This window comes from Leuciscus leuciscus (assembly GCF_965113295.1).
Source record: "Leuciscus leuciscus genome assembly, chromosome: 14".
NCBI classification, from domain to species: domain Eukaryota; kingdom Metazoa; phylum Chordata; class Actinopteri; order Cypriniformes; family Leuciscidae; genus Leuciscus; species Leuciscus leuciscus.
In genome coordinates this window covers 18,755,161-18,772,452 of record NC_138738.1, presented here as the reverse complement: position 1 = coordinate 18,772,452, position 17,292 = coordinate 18,755,161, and the positions used below count along the sequence as shown (strand labels likewise).

The 17,292-nt window shown below is 36.0% G+C and overlaps 1 protein-coding gene across 3 annotated transcripts in view; it reads left to right on the top strand.

Annotated features, from left to right (window-relative positions):
• Nucleotides 1-4,380: 4,380 nt before the first annotated feature.
• The window catches only part of LOC309514078 (uncharacterized protein), a 30,049-nt gene continuing 17,137 nt past the window's right edge, over nt 4,381-17,292 (top strand). For all 3 annotated transcript variants that reach the window (XR_014211596.1, XM_082190213.1, XM_082190214.1), the window contains exons 1-3: nt 4,381-4,671; nt 4,939-5,256; nt 15,358-15,675. Coding sequence is in view for 2 of the 3 variants with exons in the window: in XM_082190213.1 (XP_082046339.1) it covers nt 4,647-4,671; nt 4,939-5,256; nt 15,358-15,675 (661 nt within the window). In the remaining variant the exon portion in view is untranslated. The remainder of the gene's footprint in view (nt 4,672-4,938; nt 5,257-15,357; nt 15,676-17,292) is intronic.

The following is a 17,292-nucleotide window of genomic DNA, read 5'->3' as shown; positions in this document are numbered from 1 at the left end:
CCTACCCTTTATTTGTACTTTAATATTTGTGTGTATATATATGTCATTGGTCTCTTACTTTGTATAAGCAGCTATGTCTTGTTAATACAAAAAAGGTACAGAAATCAAATAAAAACATTTAAAGTTAAGACGATCATCTTTATTTATACAGCACTTCATACAATATTGTTTCAAAGCAGCTTTACAGTGCTAAAAGATAAGGATCAATAATGCAAACACACTTCAATTCTCTAAGATTCAGCTCTAAGACAGTAGTGTCATTATTCAGCTGGAGTCAGTTCATAGTTGATCCAGTTCAGTAATTGTGTAAAGTTCATCAATTATGTAATGAGTTCCATTCAGCTGTAAAGCAGCTCTGCAGAAAACAGTGCTGTCATCATTCAGCTCAATAAAAATCTTGACAAACATTATAAGTGGATCTTAGTTGGATTATAAAAAGTGTGACATGAATAAATTCTTTCAAAGAATAGAAAAATTAGGTTCATGACAGCCCTCTCCATGGTTGTTAAAAATAAATAAATAAAATAAAACAGTCAGTTATTATGCTAGATTATGCTAGTGCTGCCCTTCAACACCGGGAGGGGGCATACTGTCACAGTTATGCTCTGCTTGAGTTTGGTTTATGTCATTGCTGTTTTCCTTCCTGCCTGAGTTCGTTATTAGTTTCTATGGTTAGTATTTGATTAGTCATTCTGTTCATTCTGTTCTGTGTCCTAATTAGTTCCCTTTGTTTGTTCCTTGTATTTAAGGCCTTGTGTTTCATTTGTGAATTGTCCGGTCTCGTTAACACTACGGTTGTGTTTCCTTGCCTGCCTTTGTGTTAAGTTACCTGTGGATACCATTAAAGGCTGCTTTGAATCTGATTCTTCATCGTTGTGTCTTCCTGCAACCTATCATGACAATAACTAATCAAACCAATGATCAAACCAATACTTGAAGACACCAATAGCCTACTTAAGAAACCAATATACTTGAACAAAACAATGTGAATGTATACTTGGAAAAGAAAAATATATATATACTCGAACAAACCAATAAATACTTGAGCAAACCGATGTGTCTAAACGAATATTTAGTAGAACAAACAAATATATACTTGAACAAACCAATATGTACTTGAGGAAACCATTGCGTAGCCTACTCGAGGAAACTAATGTAGCCTATACTTGAACAAACTGTTGTATAAATGAAATAACCCATGTGTAGGCTTCTTGAACAAACTGATGTATCTAAACAGGGTTTCTGCACACTTTGTAAAGTCAGATTTAAGGCTTTTTAAGACCTTTTTAAGACACGAAGAAATCAAAATTAATACTGTGCATTAGGGGTGTGCAATATTGACAAAATATGTCTCGATATTTTCAAAGTTTTGTTGATAATCATTAGATAATATTTTACTGATTGTGTTTTTGTGCTGGGTGCCATGGCTGGTTTAGGCCTGTTGTTGACAGCTGACTGAAGAAGATATTCATATTTTTTATATTCTATGCAGTGGTCAGTTCACAACAGTGACAGAAATTATTATTTTTTATTAAGGGGTAATATTTGCCACCTTAAATTTATTTCCAGGGGCATTTTCACCTATATATGGATATTTGTAGATGTATGCATCACCATTTATGTCAAATTCTAACATTCAAATTAAATTTGATTAGAATAATAACATAATACCACTGTTAACAGTCAAATTAAATCATTAAATCAAAATCCATCTTTGCAGTGCAGAGGTGACACAGAAGCGGCATCAGATCTGGCATTAATATATTTACACTGCATTTACAATTGCATAAATAAAGCTATGAGATTGTTGTTGTTGTTTTTTATTCAATATTTAAATATGAACTAATTTCTAATTTTAACGTTCTAATTAAAGGGTACTTTGAATGTGAAACTAAAACTGCATGTAGTAGTAAAAATTCACTTTTTGGTTGTGGTTGTCGATGTCAAAACACTATATAAGCTGTGATTCAAATATTAAATAATGTAATGTCATTATGTCTTTTTGAATCTTGCCCCTGACAAATAACCCAAATTACCAAAAAAAAAGACTAAAACTAACACTAAAACTAATAAAAACTAAACGAAAACTAAGCATTTTCAAAAAATAAAAAATAAACTAAACTAGCAAACCCACTTTAAAAACTAATTAAAACTAAACTGAATTTGAAAACAAAAAGTCAAAACGAAATAAAAATAAAAACTAATGAAAAAATGCAAAACTATAATAGGCTAACCCTGTTTACAGCATATTTTAAAATCATATCAAAACACCAACATATGCAAAAATATTTGGAGTTGTTTATTATTATTTAAAGAGTTAAGTATCTTTAAATCTGTTTTATTCCAATGATTCTCACATACAGTAGCCTTATTGGTTAAAATCAGTCTGTTGACGTGTGTCCAGTTATTAATGGACTGATGATTCATCTGAAGGGGTTGTTTCACCTCATATTATGTCTGTTGTAATGCATTCATAATAAATTCATGCTGCTGTTTATGCTTCATTGGTTGTTTGCTCATCTGGATATAATTGTATATATGTATGCACATATGTTCGTTTAGTTTAATTGGGTTAGGGTGCCGTGGAAAAAAAAACACTACAAAGGGGTGCCATGCTTTCAAAAAGTTTGGGAACCACTGATATAGGCCATAATATAGACCCCCATAATATAGGCCTATAATGATAAATATCTAGACATACAGTATATTTGTATTTGACTGCATGGTTGTTGTTGTTGTTGTTGTTGTTTTTTTATCACACATGAAGGTACATTTTAACTGAAAGGTTTTGTTCCCAGGACAAGAACATTTTTCATGAAATCCAGGTCAGGCAAGCTATCACAATTAACTGAGGCAAGTTGTAATGTTTTTTAATTTTTTTAATTATTTTTTAATGTTATTATTAGGCTAGCCAACTATTATTTTACAATGTATTAATTAGGCCTATTACAGTAATACAGCATTAATTCAATAACTGTTCGTCAAAACAATTATTTAATATTCTATACACTACATTTAGCTGTTTCATGCATTTTGCTACACAACTTTAATTGCAGGTTCTATTATTACAATTTACCCAATAGTGTGACAGGGACACAATGCCTCACTATTTTTTTTTTCCTGCTAATATGTTCAGTACCCTTTTTGTATAGCCAAGACTTTCTCCCTACCTTTGAAATAAACCGATTTTCTTCTCACTGCAACATCCGCGCTTGTAACCGTAGTAACTAATGTGCATTGTAGCCCAGCCCCCTGCACACTACGTCATTTGACTGACAGGTAGATGCGGCGCAGTTTTCATCATGCTTGATAGTGAGAGTCGCGCGCACTGATTCTTTCACAGAGAACCGGAGAGAGCATCTTATCCTCGTCACCTTTTCTGATCTCTCACGTGCAAGGTTTTTTTTTCAACCTGGGTGCAAGTGTTTGTTTTCAGAAACGGAGAGAAATGAGCGCAGTATCATTTCGAACGAGAGATCGAAATTGTAATATTACTGATAATTAGCCTATTATTCTGTTGCCCTTATACAAGGAGCAATTGATAAAAAATAAATAAATAAAATAAAACTTTATTTTGGGAAATGGGCAGCACAGCAATGGATTCTAAGAAAGATGAGAAGAAAAATTCTATAAAAAGAAGATCGCTTCGGATACACATGCCTGTAAGTTAATATCTGACGATACTGATTTTCTTCTTCCACAGATTCAAAGCCAAAAGTTGTGGACGGACTGGAACATGATACATTACAGACACATAGCTACAAATTTAATTCACATTTTCTCTGCTCGCCATGGTTTCGCACTGACATTGTGAAATGAGCTTCAAATGGATTTGACTTTTCAGAAGTTATTTCAAAAAGGCAAGATGGTGCTTTTGTCTTGTGTTTACTGAATATATTCATATTTAAACAGTCACCACATGTTTAAAAATCAGCATGCAAATACTCCATCTTTTGTATTTATGTCCGGATAGTTTTATTTGTTTTGATGACATTTTCGCATGTACATCGGGGTGTTTTGCAAGTAATATCACGATTAAATGATTATAATACCATCGCTATGACCCGAGCTACAGGACGCAGGATTTGATGATCAGCTGACTGGAGGTCATGTGATTCCTCCCGAACGCTGCGATTGGTTGCGTAGTAAATTAATTTATGCCGAATTCAGATGTGCGTGCGATTATGATTCGAATTTTAGTTGCTATTAGCGACGCGTGAAATGATATTAATTCTGACAAAAATATACACTCAAACATCGCTGTCTGTTGATTGAGACGAGGCAAATTCAGATTGACTTTTGCCGAGTATTTCTGTGCAGATCTTGCGATTTTGAAGCTATTCGGAGAATTCCTGAGAGAAAACCTGTTATATTCTAGAAGGAGCAGATCGGAGGATATATATTTTCCTTTTTTTCATATTCATATTATTTCTGAGGACGCTTTTATCTAACGTTAATTGTTATTATTTGGGAGTTAAACTAGGAGTTTGTAGTTTTATTTAATTTTGTGTTTAATTTGATTATTTTTGTTTTATTTATTTATTATTTGACTTTTTTTGGTAGTATTTCAGAGGAGGGTTGTATTGTATTATTGTTTTTGTATTGTATTTTGTATTGTTTCTATTGCAGGTTGGAGTAGGACGTTGATGGCTCACATGGGTGAAAGAGGAGGTGAGTGCTCTAGTTTTTCATTTGTTTATGGTTTGTTATGGTATGATGATGGACTAAATGAATGTGCAGAAACTTGTGCAAGGTAACGTTAACCCGATTTGATCCGCCAATTTTCCCAGCTAAGTGATCACATGTATTTGATTCCTTGCATGTGAAATAAACCTTTCAATTTGAGTAACAATTGTAACAATTTGTAATTGACCACTGACATTGATCATTGATTATTATCAAAACATAACTAACTATGTGATGTCTGAAATATTGCAGCTTCAGGCCACTCCAGATCCGGAGGAGCTGCTTCCACTCAGACGGATGATCTGGAGGTTTGTAGTTTCTGTTCTGGTGATTTTGTTTGTTTTGATGATGTCTCTGTGTTCACAGGTCAGGCTTCCGGGAAGAGGCAGAGCGGCAGCCAGCAGAGCCCAGATGGAGGGATGTACAGCGTCGAGTGGAGCTCCGACCGCCTCCAAGAGATGATGTGCCCTCCGCTGCCAGGTCAAGTTCCTGTGGAGCCAACAGTGACCTCGACTCGCCGAACAGCTCAGGGTGCCGTGGAGGCTTCTCCTGCGAACAAGAACTCAACAGGTGAGATTGAAATAAGGCTGGGGGGTGTAAAGTGTACGGATACAGATTTCGTGCATAAGACTGCTTCAAGCTTTTAACAGGTTAAGGTCTAGTCATATTTACGGTTGCTCAGCAAAATTTAGCTGAAATTTTCTTTCCGAAATGATTTCCAAAATATTTTAGTCGGACGTTTGTCTAACATATTAAATTGATTCGTTCAATAACTCACAATGTTCATTTATTGTTAATTTAACTGTTATATGTAAAATAAATATCACATTTGCAGTTGTGCACGGAAAACGGCACTCTTGCTGATGTGATATTGTAGGCAGCGCCGTCGCAGGTGGGGTGCGAGGCCCTGTGTGAACTTGAAATGCGAGGCCCTGCTCTTTGATGTGGATGCTCAATTGCGCATGAATAACAGTCACACGGACGTAGCTGTTCTAGTTCTATTGCACGCATAATCTCGCTGCAATACGTTTTTATCAAGTAGAATAATACAGCATAATCATGATTCATGCACATAGTCTCAGCTATGACTTTTTGCTATTTATTTCAAAGGGAAAAAAATCAACTGTGCAACGAGTCCTTTACATAAAGTCAGCTCGAGAATTTGTCCGAATACATACATAGATCCGCCTACTTAACTAACGTATATCTTAATGGTCCAGTGGTAGAACTTTCACCAAGCGTGTCAGAGGTTCTGGGTTCGAGTCCGCGCTCGTATATATTTTTATTTTATTTTTCTCGTATAACGTTAGTTTTAAAAATGTCTCTCGACGCTGGCGATATGTTATGCCCTAAATAAATACATGATTAACTAACTGTATTTTTCTATGTACATTTCTGAAATGCACTTTCTGTGAAGCTGCTTTGAAACAATATGTATTGTGAAAAGCGCTATACAAATATCTTTTACTGGACTCTAATTTAGATGTCCTTTGTTTATCTGAGACATGGCTTCATGTATACTCCCCGTCAGCAGCATTAGAAGTGCCTGCTTTTAAACTGCATAAGAAAAATAGAGTTGGTTCTAAGGGGGGTGGAGTTATGATCTATGTGAAAACTGGTATCCAGTGTAATGAAATCGCTTGGTCAAATTGTATGGATTTGGAATGTATTGGCCTGAATCTTATTCTATCACCACAAATGTCCTTTGTATTAATTGTAATTTATAGTCCTCCCTCTTCAAATAGTAGTTTTTATGAAAATTTGAAACAATTACTTAAACAGTGTGATTGATTAATGAAATATGATTCTTATGGCATCCCAAAACATAAACTAGATGACTTCAGAAGTGAAGACTAAGACAGACTAATATTCTCCAAAGTATTAGAGCACACTAAAGATTTTAGTTGCAAATTTAGTCATAAAAATAAAAAAAACATACTGTCCACTGGATAAATTCTGATATTTTAAAACTGATGAAAGAACGGATCTTGCTTTAAAAACGAATAAATCAAAGTTAAGTCATGATAGCCAACATTTTATGTTAAGGAACAAGGTGGTAAAGATACTCAGAAAAGCTAAGGCATAGGGATAATTGAACCAGCAAGAGTTCATTCCAAAATAATCTGGAACTAGTTGAATAAATGAAAAGGAGATTAAAAAGAAAGATAGGACACATCTTTCACATGGATACATATGTTTTTTTGTTTTTTTTTAAGTTATTTTACTTACTAAGCACTGTCAACATTAGTATCTTAATATTCAGATTTTAGTCATTCTTCTTTGTAATAATTGCTCTTAGTTATTTGCTTTCTCCTGTTGCTATTTTTCTTACCTCTTATGAAGCACTATATATGTTTAGACTGATTTTCGCATGGAATCATGTACTTGTTTTTTTAGTTTTTTTTTAGAATGTGATTTTTTTCTCTCTCTCTCTTTTGTGTGTGTGTGTATTAATATAAGATCCTTTGTGTTTATCAATGTGCACTGTCCCTATGAACAAATAAACATGAGAGACTGCAAGACAGGAAAGAAGTCATCACAGCCATATTTGCTTTGTTTTAATAGTAGTATGATTTTACACAGCAAAATATGTAGATGTATAGATATAGTAGTTTTTTTTCCTACCCTTTATTTGTACTTTAATATTTGTGTGTATATATATGTCATTGGTCTCTTACTTTGTATAAGCAGCTATGTCTTGTTAATACAAAAAAGGTACAGAAATCAAATAAAAACATTTAAAGTTAAGACGATCATCTTTATTTATACAGCACTTCATACAATATTGTTTCAAAGCAGCTTTACAGTGCTAAAAGATAAGGATCAATAATGCAAACACACTTCAATTCTCTAAGATTCAGCTCTAAGACAGTAGTGTCATTATTCAGCTGGAGTCAGTTCATAGTTGATCCAGTTCAGTAATTGTGTAAAGTTCATCAATTATGTAATGAGTTCCATTCAGCTGTAAAGCAGCTCTGCAGAAAACAGTGCTGTCATCATTCAGCTCAATAAAAATCTTGACAAACATTATAAGTGGATCTTAGTTGGATTATAAAAAGTGTGACATGAATAAATTCTTTCAAAGAATAGAAAAATTAGGTTCATGACAGCCCTCTCCATGGTTGTTAAAAATAAATAAATAAAATAAAACAGTCAGTTATTATGCTAGATTATGCTAGTGCTGCCCTTCAACACCGGGAGGGGGCATACTGTCACAGTTATGCTCTGCTTGAGTTTGGTTTATGTCATTGCTGTTTTCCTTCCTGCCTGAGTTCGTTATTAGTTTCTATGGTTAGTATTTGATTAGTCATTCTGTTCATTCTGTTCTGTGTCCTAATTAGTTCCCTTTGTTTGTTCCTTGTATTTAAGGCCTTGTGTTTCATTTGTGAATTGTCCGGTCTCGTTAACACTACGGTTGTGTTTCCTTGCCTGCCTTTGTGTTAAGTTACCTGTGGATACCATTAAAGGCTGCTTTGAATCTGATTCTTCATCGTTGTGTCTTCCTGCAACCTATCATGACAATAACTAATCAAACCAATGATCAAACCAATACTTGAAGACACCAATAGCCTACTTAAGAAACCAATATACTTGAACAAAACAATGTGAATGTATACTTGGAAAAGAAAAATATATATATACTCGAACAAACCAATAAATACTTGAGCAAACCGATGTGTCTAAACGAATATTTAGTAGAACAAACAAATATATACTTGAACAAACCAATATGTACTTGAGGAAACCATTGCGTAGCCTACTCGAGGAAACTAATGTAGCCTATACTTGAACAAACTGTTGTATAAATGAAATAACCCATGTGTAGGCTTCTTGAACAAACTGATGTATCTAAACAGGGTTTCTGCACACTTTGTAAAGTCAGATTTAAGGCTTTTTAAGACCTTTTTAAGACACGAAGAAATCAAAATTAATACTGTGCATTAGGGGTGTGCAATATTGACAAAATATGTCTCGATATTTTCAAAGTTTTGTTGATAATCATTAGATAATATTTTACTGATTGTGTTTTTGTGCTGGGTGCCATGGCTGGTTTAGGCCTGTTGTTGACAGCTGACTGAAGAAGATATTCATATTTTTTATATTCTATGCAGTGGTCAGTTCACAACAGTGACAGAAATTATTATTTTTTATTAAGGGGTAATATTTGCCACCTTAAATTTATTTCCAGGGGCATTTTCACCTATATATGGATATTTGTAGATGTATGCATCACCATTTATGTCAAATTCTAACATTCAAATTAAATTTGATTAGAATAATAACATAATACCACTGTTAACAGTCAAATTAAATCATTAAATCAAAATCCATCTTTGCAGTGCAGAGGTGACACAGAAGCGGCATCAGATCTGGCATTAATATATTTACACTGCATTTACAATTGCATAAATAAAGCTATGAGATTGTTGTTGTTGTTTTTTATTCAATATTTAAATATGAACTAATTTCTAATTTTAACGTTCTAATTAAAGGGTACTTTGAATGTGAAACTAAAACTGCATGTAGGTGGCGGCAAGTCACGTGTCTTAATAAGTGAGCTGAGGGAGTCATTAATTCAACCGATTTGTTCAAACGATTCATTCAGGAAAGAAGTGATTGTTCATTGAATCATTAAATTGATTCGTTCAATAACTCACAATGTTCATTTATTGTTAATTTAACTGTTATATAAAATAAATATCACATTTGCAGTTGTGCACGGAAAACGGCTCTCTTGCTGATGTGATATTGTAGGCAGCGCCGTCGCAGGTGGGGTGCGAGGCCCTGCTCTTTGATGTGGATGCTCAATTGCGCATGAATAACAGTCACACGGACGTAGCTGTTCTAGTTCTATTGCTCGCATAATCTCGCTGCAATACGTTTTTATCAAGTAGAATAATACAGCATAATCATGCACATAGTCTCAGCTATGACTTTTTGCTATTTATATCAGACGGAAAAAAATCAACTGTGCAACGAATCCTGTAGCCTACATAATGTCAGCTCGAGAAATACATAAATAGATCCGCCTACTTAATGGTCCAGTTGTAGAACTTTCGCCAAGCGTATCAGAGGTTCTGGGTTCAAACCCGCACTCGTATGTGTAAATATATATATGTGTTTTTTTAATAAGGTTTTTTAATTTTTTTTTTTATTTTTTTTATCAAAACCGATTATGTTCATCAGGTTGTATATCAAGCAGGGACACATTTGTGTGCATTATGTTAGAGTATCCGCAACGGATTGAAGCGCACGTCCAAAGGAAGACAGTGCGGCGTGTGCGCGAGCCACACGAGAAAACACTGTATCCGCGCCACTGATCGCAGCTGCAAGGAGCACTTTGATCACTTAATAAAAAACACATATCAGCGCTAGATCGTCTCTTATTTAAAAAAAACGAACGAAATGAATGCTCTGCCAGTTAACTGGAGATGTTTTATTTATTTGTAGAATTGTTATTCGTGCAGCGAGATGTTTTAAAAAGTGGTAAAAAAAAAAAAAAACGCAGGATTGCGAGGCCCCCTAGTGGCGCGAGGCCCTGTGCGGTTGCACAGTTCGCACAGTCTATGCGACGGCTCATTCAGGACGTTATCGTAACGTTTAGGGGACCATGTTTTATTTGGAAATGTGATGTTCCCAGAACTGGTCCCCACTGGTGTCAAGGACCTGTAGGGACCTATAGGGAACCAAACTAGAATGTTACTGCAAAAAACACTTGTTTGGTGGTACCCCACTCGTGATTTTTTAAAGCTGTTATGTGTCTTGAAAAAGGCTTGCTAACAAGTGCTAAATGGGACTACAGAGGCAGTCGAGCAGATTAAACGTCATCACAGCGAACAGGTAGCCTATGCCCAGTCCGCTTTTACATTCTCGTTATGCTTATAAGTGTGCTCTTATAAAAACTTTTATGGGAAAATGGTTTTTTTTAGACAAAAACTAAAAGAGTTGTGTGAAGCTTAGTGGTGGTGACATTGAAGTCGTTTCCTAGAAAGTTTCTCTTCCCTGCTTCTTTTCGCTTTTTAAACTATGATTCCCGCTGCTGTAATGTATTTATTGAAAAACAAACTTCAGAAGTCATAGATCTTAAGGGTTTTCAGCTTTCTAATGGTCTAAGTTGATCAATTGAAAATATAAATAGCACGCCAACGGGACAGTGTGGGTTAAGGGACTACTTTAATTAAATACAAATTTTGACCATTTTGCACACCTCCCATGACATGGTTTGCCCCCCAAGGGAGGCACATCCCACACCTTGAAAACCCCTGGAGTGACCCCTTAGTTTCATTTTCTTGTATGCAGTGTTGTGCCAGTTCACAGCTTTTCTGAACTAGTTCAAGTTCAGTTCATACATGCTCAAAGTGAACAGTTCACGTTCAAAGTTCACAATTTTAATTCTGAACTAGTTCAAAGTTCAGTTCATTTTACTTTTTTCGTGAGATATTCAAATAAATACTTTTTTTCACACTACGAGCTAGAAATCACTATACGTTCTTTGAAGCTGCTCATTGTAGACATTTGCTCATGACACTGCAATTGTGGGTTTCTTACCAGGTGATGAAACTTGCAGCAGTACAGACAAGGTAGACCAGTTCTATACTTAGTGCAATGAAATCTACCAGCATTTAATTAAAAAAAGAATATATAATATGAAATATGTATATATTATTTGATATATATGATATTATATATACATATGTGTGTGTATGAAATGAGCAAAACTCTTGAATGAAGGTAATGAAGGCAAAACTCAAAGGCACAAAAAACTTTATTTTTAAGGAAACTCTCGTCGTTGCCTGCTACGCGGCGTTGCTATGCCTACCCCGCTCTGCTGCAATTCATCACGGGTAACGTTGTGCGGAAGCCAGTATGCTATTCAACTATTCTCAGCCGGACACTACGTTGCCCGCAATGCATTGCGCACACAATGTCAAAACCATTTCTGTCTGGTGATACATGATTTAAGCGGCACCAGCGAGAATACAGGAGGGAGGAACTTTCTCTCGTTGCGTTTCAAAAGAGAAAACAGATGTCACTCAGTTTTCAATGGAAAACAAATTCCAACGTTCATTTACAGTGATGTCTGCCGTTCATGACACATAATGTGAACTAATTCACGTTCAAGTTCTTTATTAAAAAATGTGTTGCGTTCAGTTCAACGTTCACGAAAAAATGAGCGTGTTCAATGAACGCGTTCTTTTGAACTCGTTCACGCACAACACTGCTTGTATGTATTTATGCTGTCTCGGTGCTATTGGATTACCTGAGTTTATTTAAATTAAATAACTTATTTGATCTTCTCTGCCTCTCCTCTTTATCATCGGGCTTGCAATGTTACATAGAGTAAGCAATGTTTATTGAGTGTGTTTACCTATTTAATTTTATTTGTAAATTCAGAAAATGCAGAAAGTATAAAAACAATGGAAGTCTATGGAATGTCCCCATTTAGATAAGTAAGTGTGTGGCTATCTGTTCAGAGGTAGCACTGATGTGGGTGTTAGAGGACTTTATGAAGGACTCAAACTCTTCTAAGATCACTGAGAAAGGCTTTCTTATCTTTAAGGGCACCAGAAACAATCAGGTGACATCCATTTTAATATTCCATGGCAGGGGCCTTCAACAATCAATTTATTATTGGATTGCAAATCAAGTAAAAAGTACAAAGTATTTTGTCAAATTAAAATGTATAATGCATATTTCTCTGTACATCAATAATGATCATTTTAATGACTGTCCAATGTCAGTAATATGGCATTGCTTTGGTTAAAGACCCCTGTTCTATGGCTTAATTTGAGTCAAGAAATCAGCAGGCCAACTGATTGTTTTCATGTTGAAACTGTATATGTACATGGCAACTGTCCCTGTGATAAGCTGGTACCCCATGACCCTTTAAGTTCTCCATGTTACTTCATCATTGAAGTCTCAAACCGGAGCCCCTGAGATCCTGGACACGCCCCTACTTGATGACATACGTTACTTCTACAGCCTACACACAGCAATATAAACAACATCTCTGTCTGCATGCTCTCTTCACGTCGTTCTTGTAAAATAATAATAATAAGTAAACAAACATCAAAAGCACTTCGCTGAGAATGAAACACCACTTACCAGCAGCCGCAGAGTTGAAGATATTCTCTGGTAGTGCGCGTAGCCGCGCGAAATTAAAAAATGCGCGTGCAGCGTGAGGAATCGTCCCGGATGAGTTCGTAAGGTGAAAGGTCATCATGTGGGTCTTTTTATTTACGGCTAAATTATTATTCATTAATTTTACTAATAGTTAGATTGGGCAGGCATCCACAAAAGGGCCTTTAATTAAAAAAAAAGGAGAGGAAATTTTGCCTTGACAAAAGGGCACTTTGGGCACCAAGGGGCAAAAGGGCAGGTGCTGGAGCATAATATAGGCCATAATATAGACCCCCATAATATAGGCCTATAATGATAAATATCTAGACATACAGTATATTTGTATTTGACTGCATGGTTGTTGTTGTTGTTGTTGTTGTTTTTTATCACACATGAAGGTACATTTTAACTGAAAGGTTTTGTTCCCAGGACAAGAACATTTTTCATGAAATCCAGGTCAGGCAAGCTATCACAATTAACTGAGGCAAGTTGTAATGTTTTTTAATTTTTTTTATTATTTTTTAATGTTATTATTAGGCTAGCCAACTATTATTTTACAATTTATTAATTAGGCCTATTACAGTAATACAGCATTAATTCAATAACTGTTCGTCAAAACAATTATTTAATATTCTATACACTACATTTAGCTGTTTCATGCATTTTGCTACACAACTTTAATTGCAGGTTCTATTATTACAATTTACCCAATAGTGTGACAGGGACACAATGCCTCACTATTTTTTTTTTCCTGCTAATATGTTCAGTACCCTTTTTGTATAGCCAAGACTTTCTCCCTACCTTTGAAATAAACCGATTTTCTTCTCACTGCAACATCCGCGCTTGTAACCGTAGTAACTAATGTGCATTGTAGCCCAGCCCCCTGCACACTACGTCATTTGACTGACAGGTAGATGCGGCGCAGTTTTCATCATGCTTGATAGTGAGAGTCGCGCGCACTGATTCTTTCACAGAGAACCGGAGAGAGCATCTTATCCTCGTCACCTTTTCTGATCTCTCACGTGCAAGTTTTTTTTTTCAACCAGGGTGCAAGTGTTTGTTTTCAGAAACGGAGAGAAATGAGCGCAGTATCATTTCGAACGAGAGATCGAAATTGTAATATTACTGATAATTAGCCTATTATTCTGTTGCCCTTATACAAGGAGCAATTGATAAAAAATAAATAAATAAAATAAAACTTTATTTTGGGAAATGGGCAGCACAGCAATGGATTCTAAGAAAGATGAGAAGAAAAATTCTATAAAAAGAAGATCGCTTCGGATACACATGCCTGTAAGTTAATATCTGACGATACTGATTTTCTTCTTCCACAGATTCAAAGCCAAAAGTTGTGGACGGACTGGAACAATACAGACACATAGCTACAAATTTAATTCACATTTTCTCTGCTCGCCATGGTTTCGCACTGACATTGTGAAATGAGCTTCAAATGGATTTGACTTTTCAGAAGCTATTTCAAAAAGGCAAGATAGTGCTTTTGTCTTGTGTTTACTGAATATATTCATATTTAAACAGTCACCACATGTTTAAAAATCAGCATGCAAATACTCCATCTTTTGTATTTATGTCCGGATAGTTTTATTTGTTTTGATGACATTTTCGCATGTACATCGGGGTGTTTTGCAAGTAATATCACGATTAAATGATTATAATACCATCGCTATGACCCGAGCTACAGGACGCAGGATTTGATGATCAGCTGACTGGAGGTCATGTGATTCTTCCCGAACGCTGCGATTGGTTGCGTAGTAAATTAATTTATGCCGAATTCAGATGTGCGTGCGATTATGATTCGAATTTTAGTTGCTATTAGCGACGCGTGAAATGATATTAATTCTGACAAAAATATACACTCAAACATCGCTGTCTGTTGATTGAGACGAGGCAAATTCAGATTGACTTTTGCCGAGTATTTCTGTGCAGATCTTGCGATTTTGAAGCTATTCGGAGAATTCCTGAGAGAAAACCTGTTATATTCTAGAAGGAGCAGATCGGAGGATATATATTTTCCTTTTTTTCATATTCATATTATTTCTGAGGACGCTTTTATCTAACGTTAATTGTTATTATTTGGGAGTTAAACTAGGAGTTTGTAGTTTTATTTAATTTTGTGTTTAATTTGATTATTTTTGTTTTATTTATTTATTATTTGACTTTTTTTGGTAGTATTTCAGAGGAGGGTTGTATTGTATTATTGTTTTTGTATTGTTTCTATTGCAGGTTGGAGTAGGACGTTGATGGCTCACATGGGTGAAAGAGGAGGTGAGTGCTCTAGTTTTTCATTTGTTTATGGTTTGTTATGGTATGATGATGGACTAAATGAATGTGCAGAAACTTGTGCAAGGTAACGTTAACCCGATTTGATCCGCCAATTTTCCCAGCTAAGTGATCACATGTATTTGATTCCTTGCATGTGAAATAAACCTTTCAATTTGAGTAACAATTGTAACAATTTGTAATTGACCACTGACATTGATCATTGATTATTATCAAAACATAACTAACTATGTGATGTCTGAAATATTGCAGCTTCAGGCCACTCCAGATCCGGAGGAGCTGCTTCCACTCAGACGGATGATCTGGAGGTTTGTAGTTTCTGTTCTGGTGATTTTGTTTGTTTTGATGATGTCTCTGTGTTCACAGGTCAGGCTTCCGGGAAGAGGCAGAGCGGCAGCCAGCAGAGCCCAGATGGAGGGATGTACAGCGTCGAGTGGAGCTCCGACCGCCTCCAAGAGATGATGTGCCCTCCGCTGCCAGGTCAAGTTCCTGTGGAGCCAACAGTGACCTCGACTCGCCGAACAGCTCAGGGTGCCGTGGAGGCTTCTCCTGCGAACAAGAACTCAACAGGTGAGATTGAAATAAGGCTGGGGGGTGTAAAGTGTACGGATACAGATTTCGTGCATAAGACTGCTTCAAGCTTTTAACAGGTTAAGGTCTAGTCATATTTACCGTTGCTCAGCAAAATTTAGCTGAAATTTTCTTTCCGAAATGATTTCCAAAATATTTTAGTCGGACGTTTGTCTAACATATTAAATTGATTCGTTCAATAACTCACAATGTTCATTTATTGTTAATTTAACTGTTATATGTAAAATAAATATCACATTTGCAGTTGTGCACGGAAAACGGCACTCTTGCTGATGTGATATTGTAGGCAGCGCCGTCGCAGGTGGGGTGCGAGGCCCTGTGTGAACTTGAAATGCGAGGCCCTGCTCTTTGATGTGGATGCTCAATTGCGCATGAATAACAGTCACACGGACGTAGCTGTTCTAGTTCTATTGCACGCATAATCTCGCTGCAATACGTTTTTATCAAGTAGAATAATACAGCATAATCATGATTCATGCACATAGTCTCAGCTATGACTTTTTGCTATTTATTTCAAAGGGAAAAAAATCAACTGTGCAACGAGTCCTTTACATAAAGTCAGCTCGAGAATTTGTCCGAATACATACATAGATCCGCCTACTTAACTAACGTATATCTTAATGGTCCAGTGGTAGAACTTTCACCAAGCGTGTCAGAGGTTCTGGGTTCGAGTCCGCGCTCGTATATATTTTTATTTTATTTTTCTCGTATAACGTTAGTTTTAAAAATGTTTTTTTATCAAAACCGATTATGTTCATCAGGTTGTATATCAAGCAGGGACACATTTGTGTGCATTATGTTAGAGTATCCGCAACGGATTGAAGCGCGCGTCCAAAGGAAGACAGTGCGGCGTGTGAGCGAGCCACACGAGAAAACACTGTATCCGCGCCACTGATCGCAGCTGCAAGGAGCACTTTGATCACTTGATAAAAAACACATATCAGCGCTAGATCGTCTCTTATTTAAAAAATAGTTAACTGGCCAGTTAACTGGAGATGTTTTATTTATTTGTAGAATTGTTACATTCGTGCAGCGAGATGTTTTAAAAAGTGAAAAAAAGAAAAGAAAAAAAAACAGCAGGATTGCGAGGCCCCCTAGTGGCGCGAGGCCCTGTGCGGTTGCCATAGACTGTAAAAAATATGGTCAAAGCGTCTGTGACGTCACCCATAGACTTTCTGAAGAACGGGTTTGAAGCCGTTTATGGGGGGTATGGGCGGCGCCATCTTGGAAAATCTTGGGAAACCCTAACCCCGCCCACCTTCTGACGCAGCGCGCGTCACTCAGCTCGCTCTGCTACTCCGGTTATCTCTGTGTATATTTTAGGCAACGAAATATGTTATAAAACACCATACTAACTCTTTTCGTTTTCATTTAAAGAAATCTTAAACATTATAGCCACACAAATGTGGTTCAGGCAACGCGTATTGATTATATTTACTGCACATAACGTTTGCCTATTTATAACAAAACGAAATATAAAACACAAACCTGCCTCTTTTCGTTTTAAATATAATATAAAAATATTAAACATTTTAATATGGTCCAGGCAATATGTGCATTTGTACTAAACAACAGATGTTGCAGTAAACAACATTA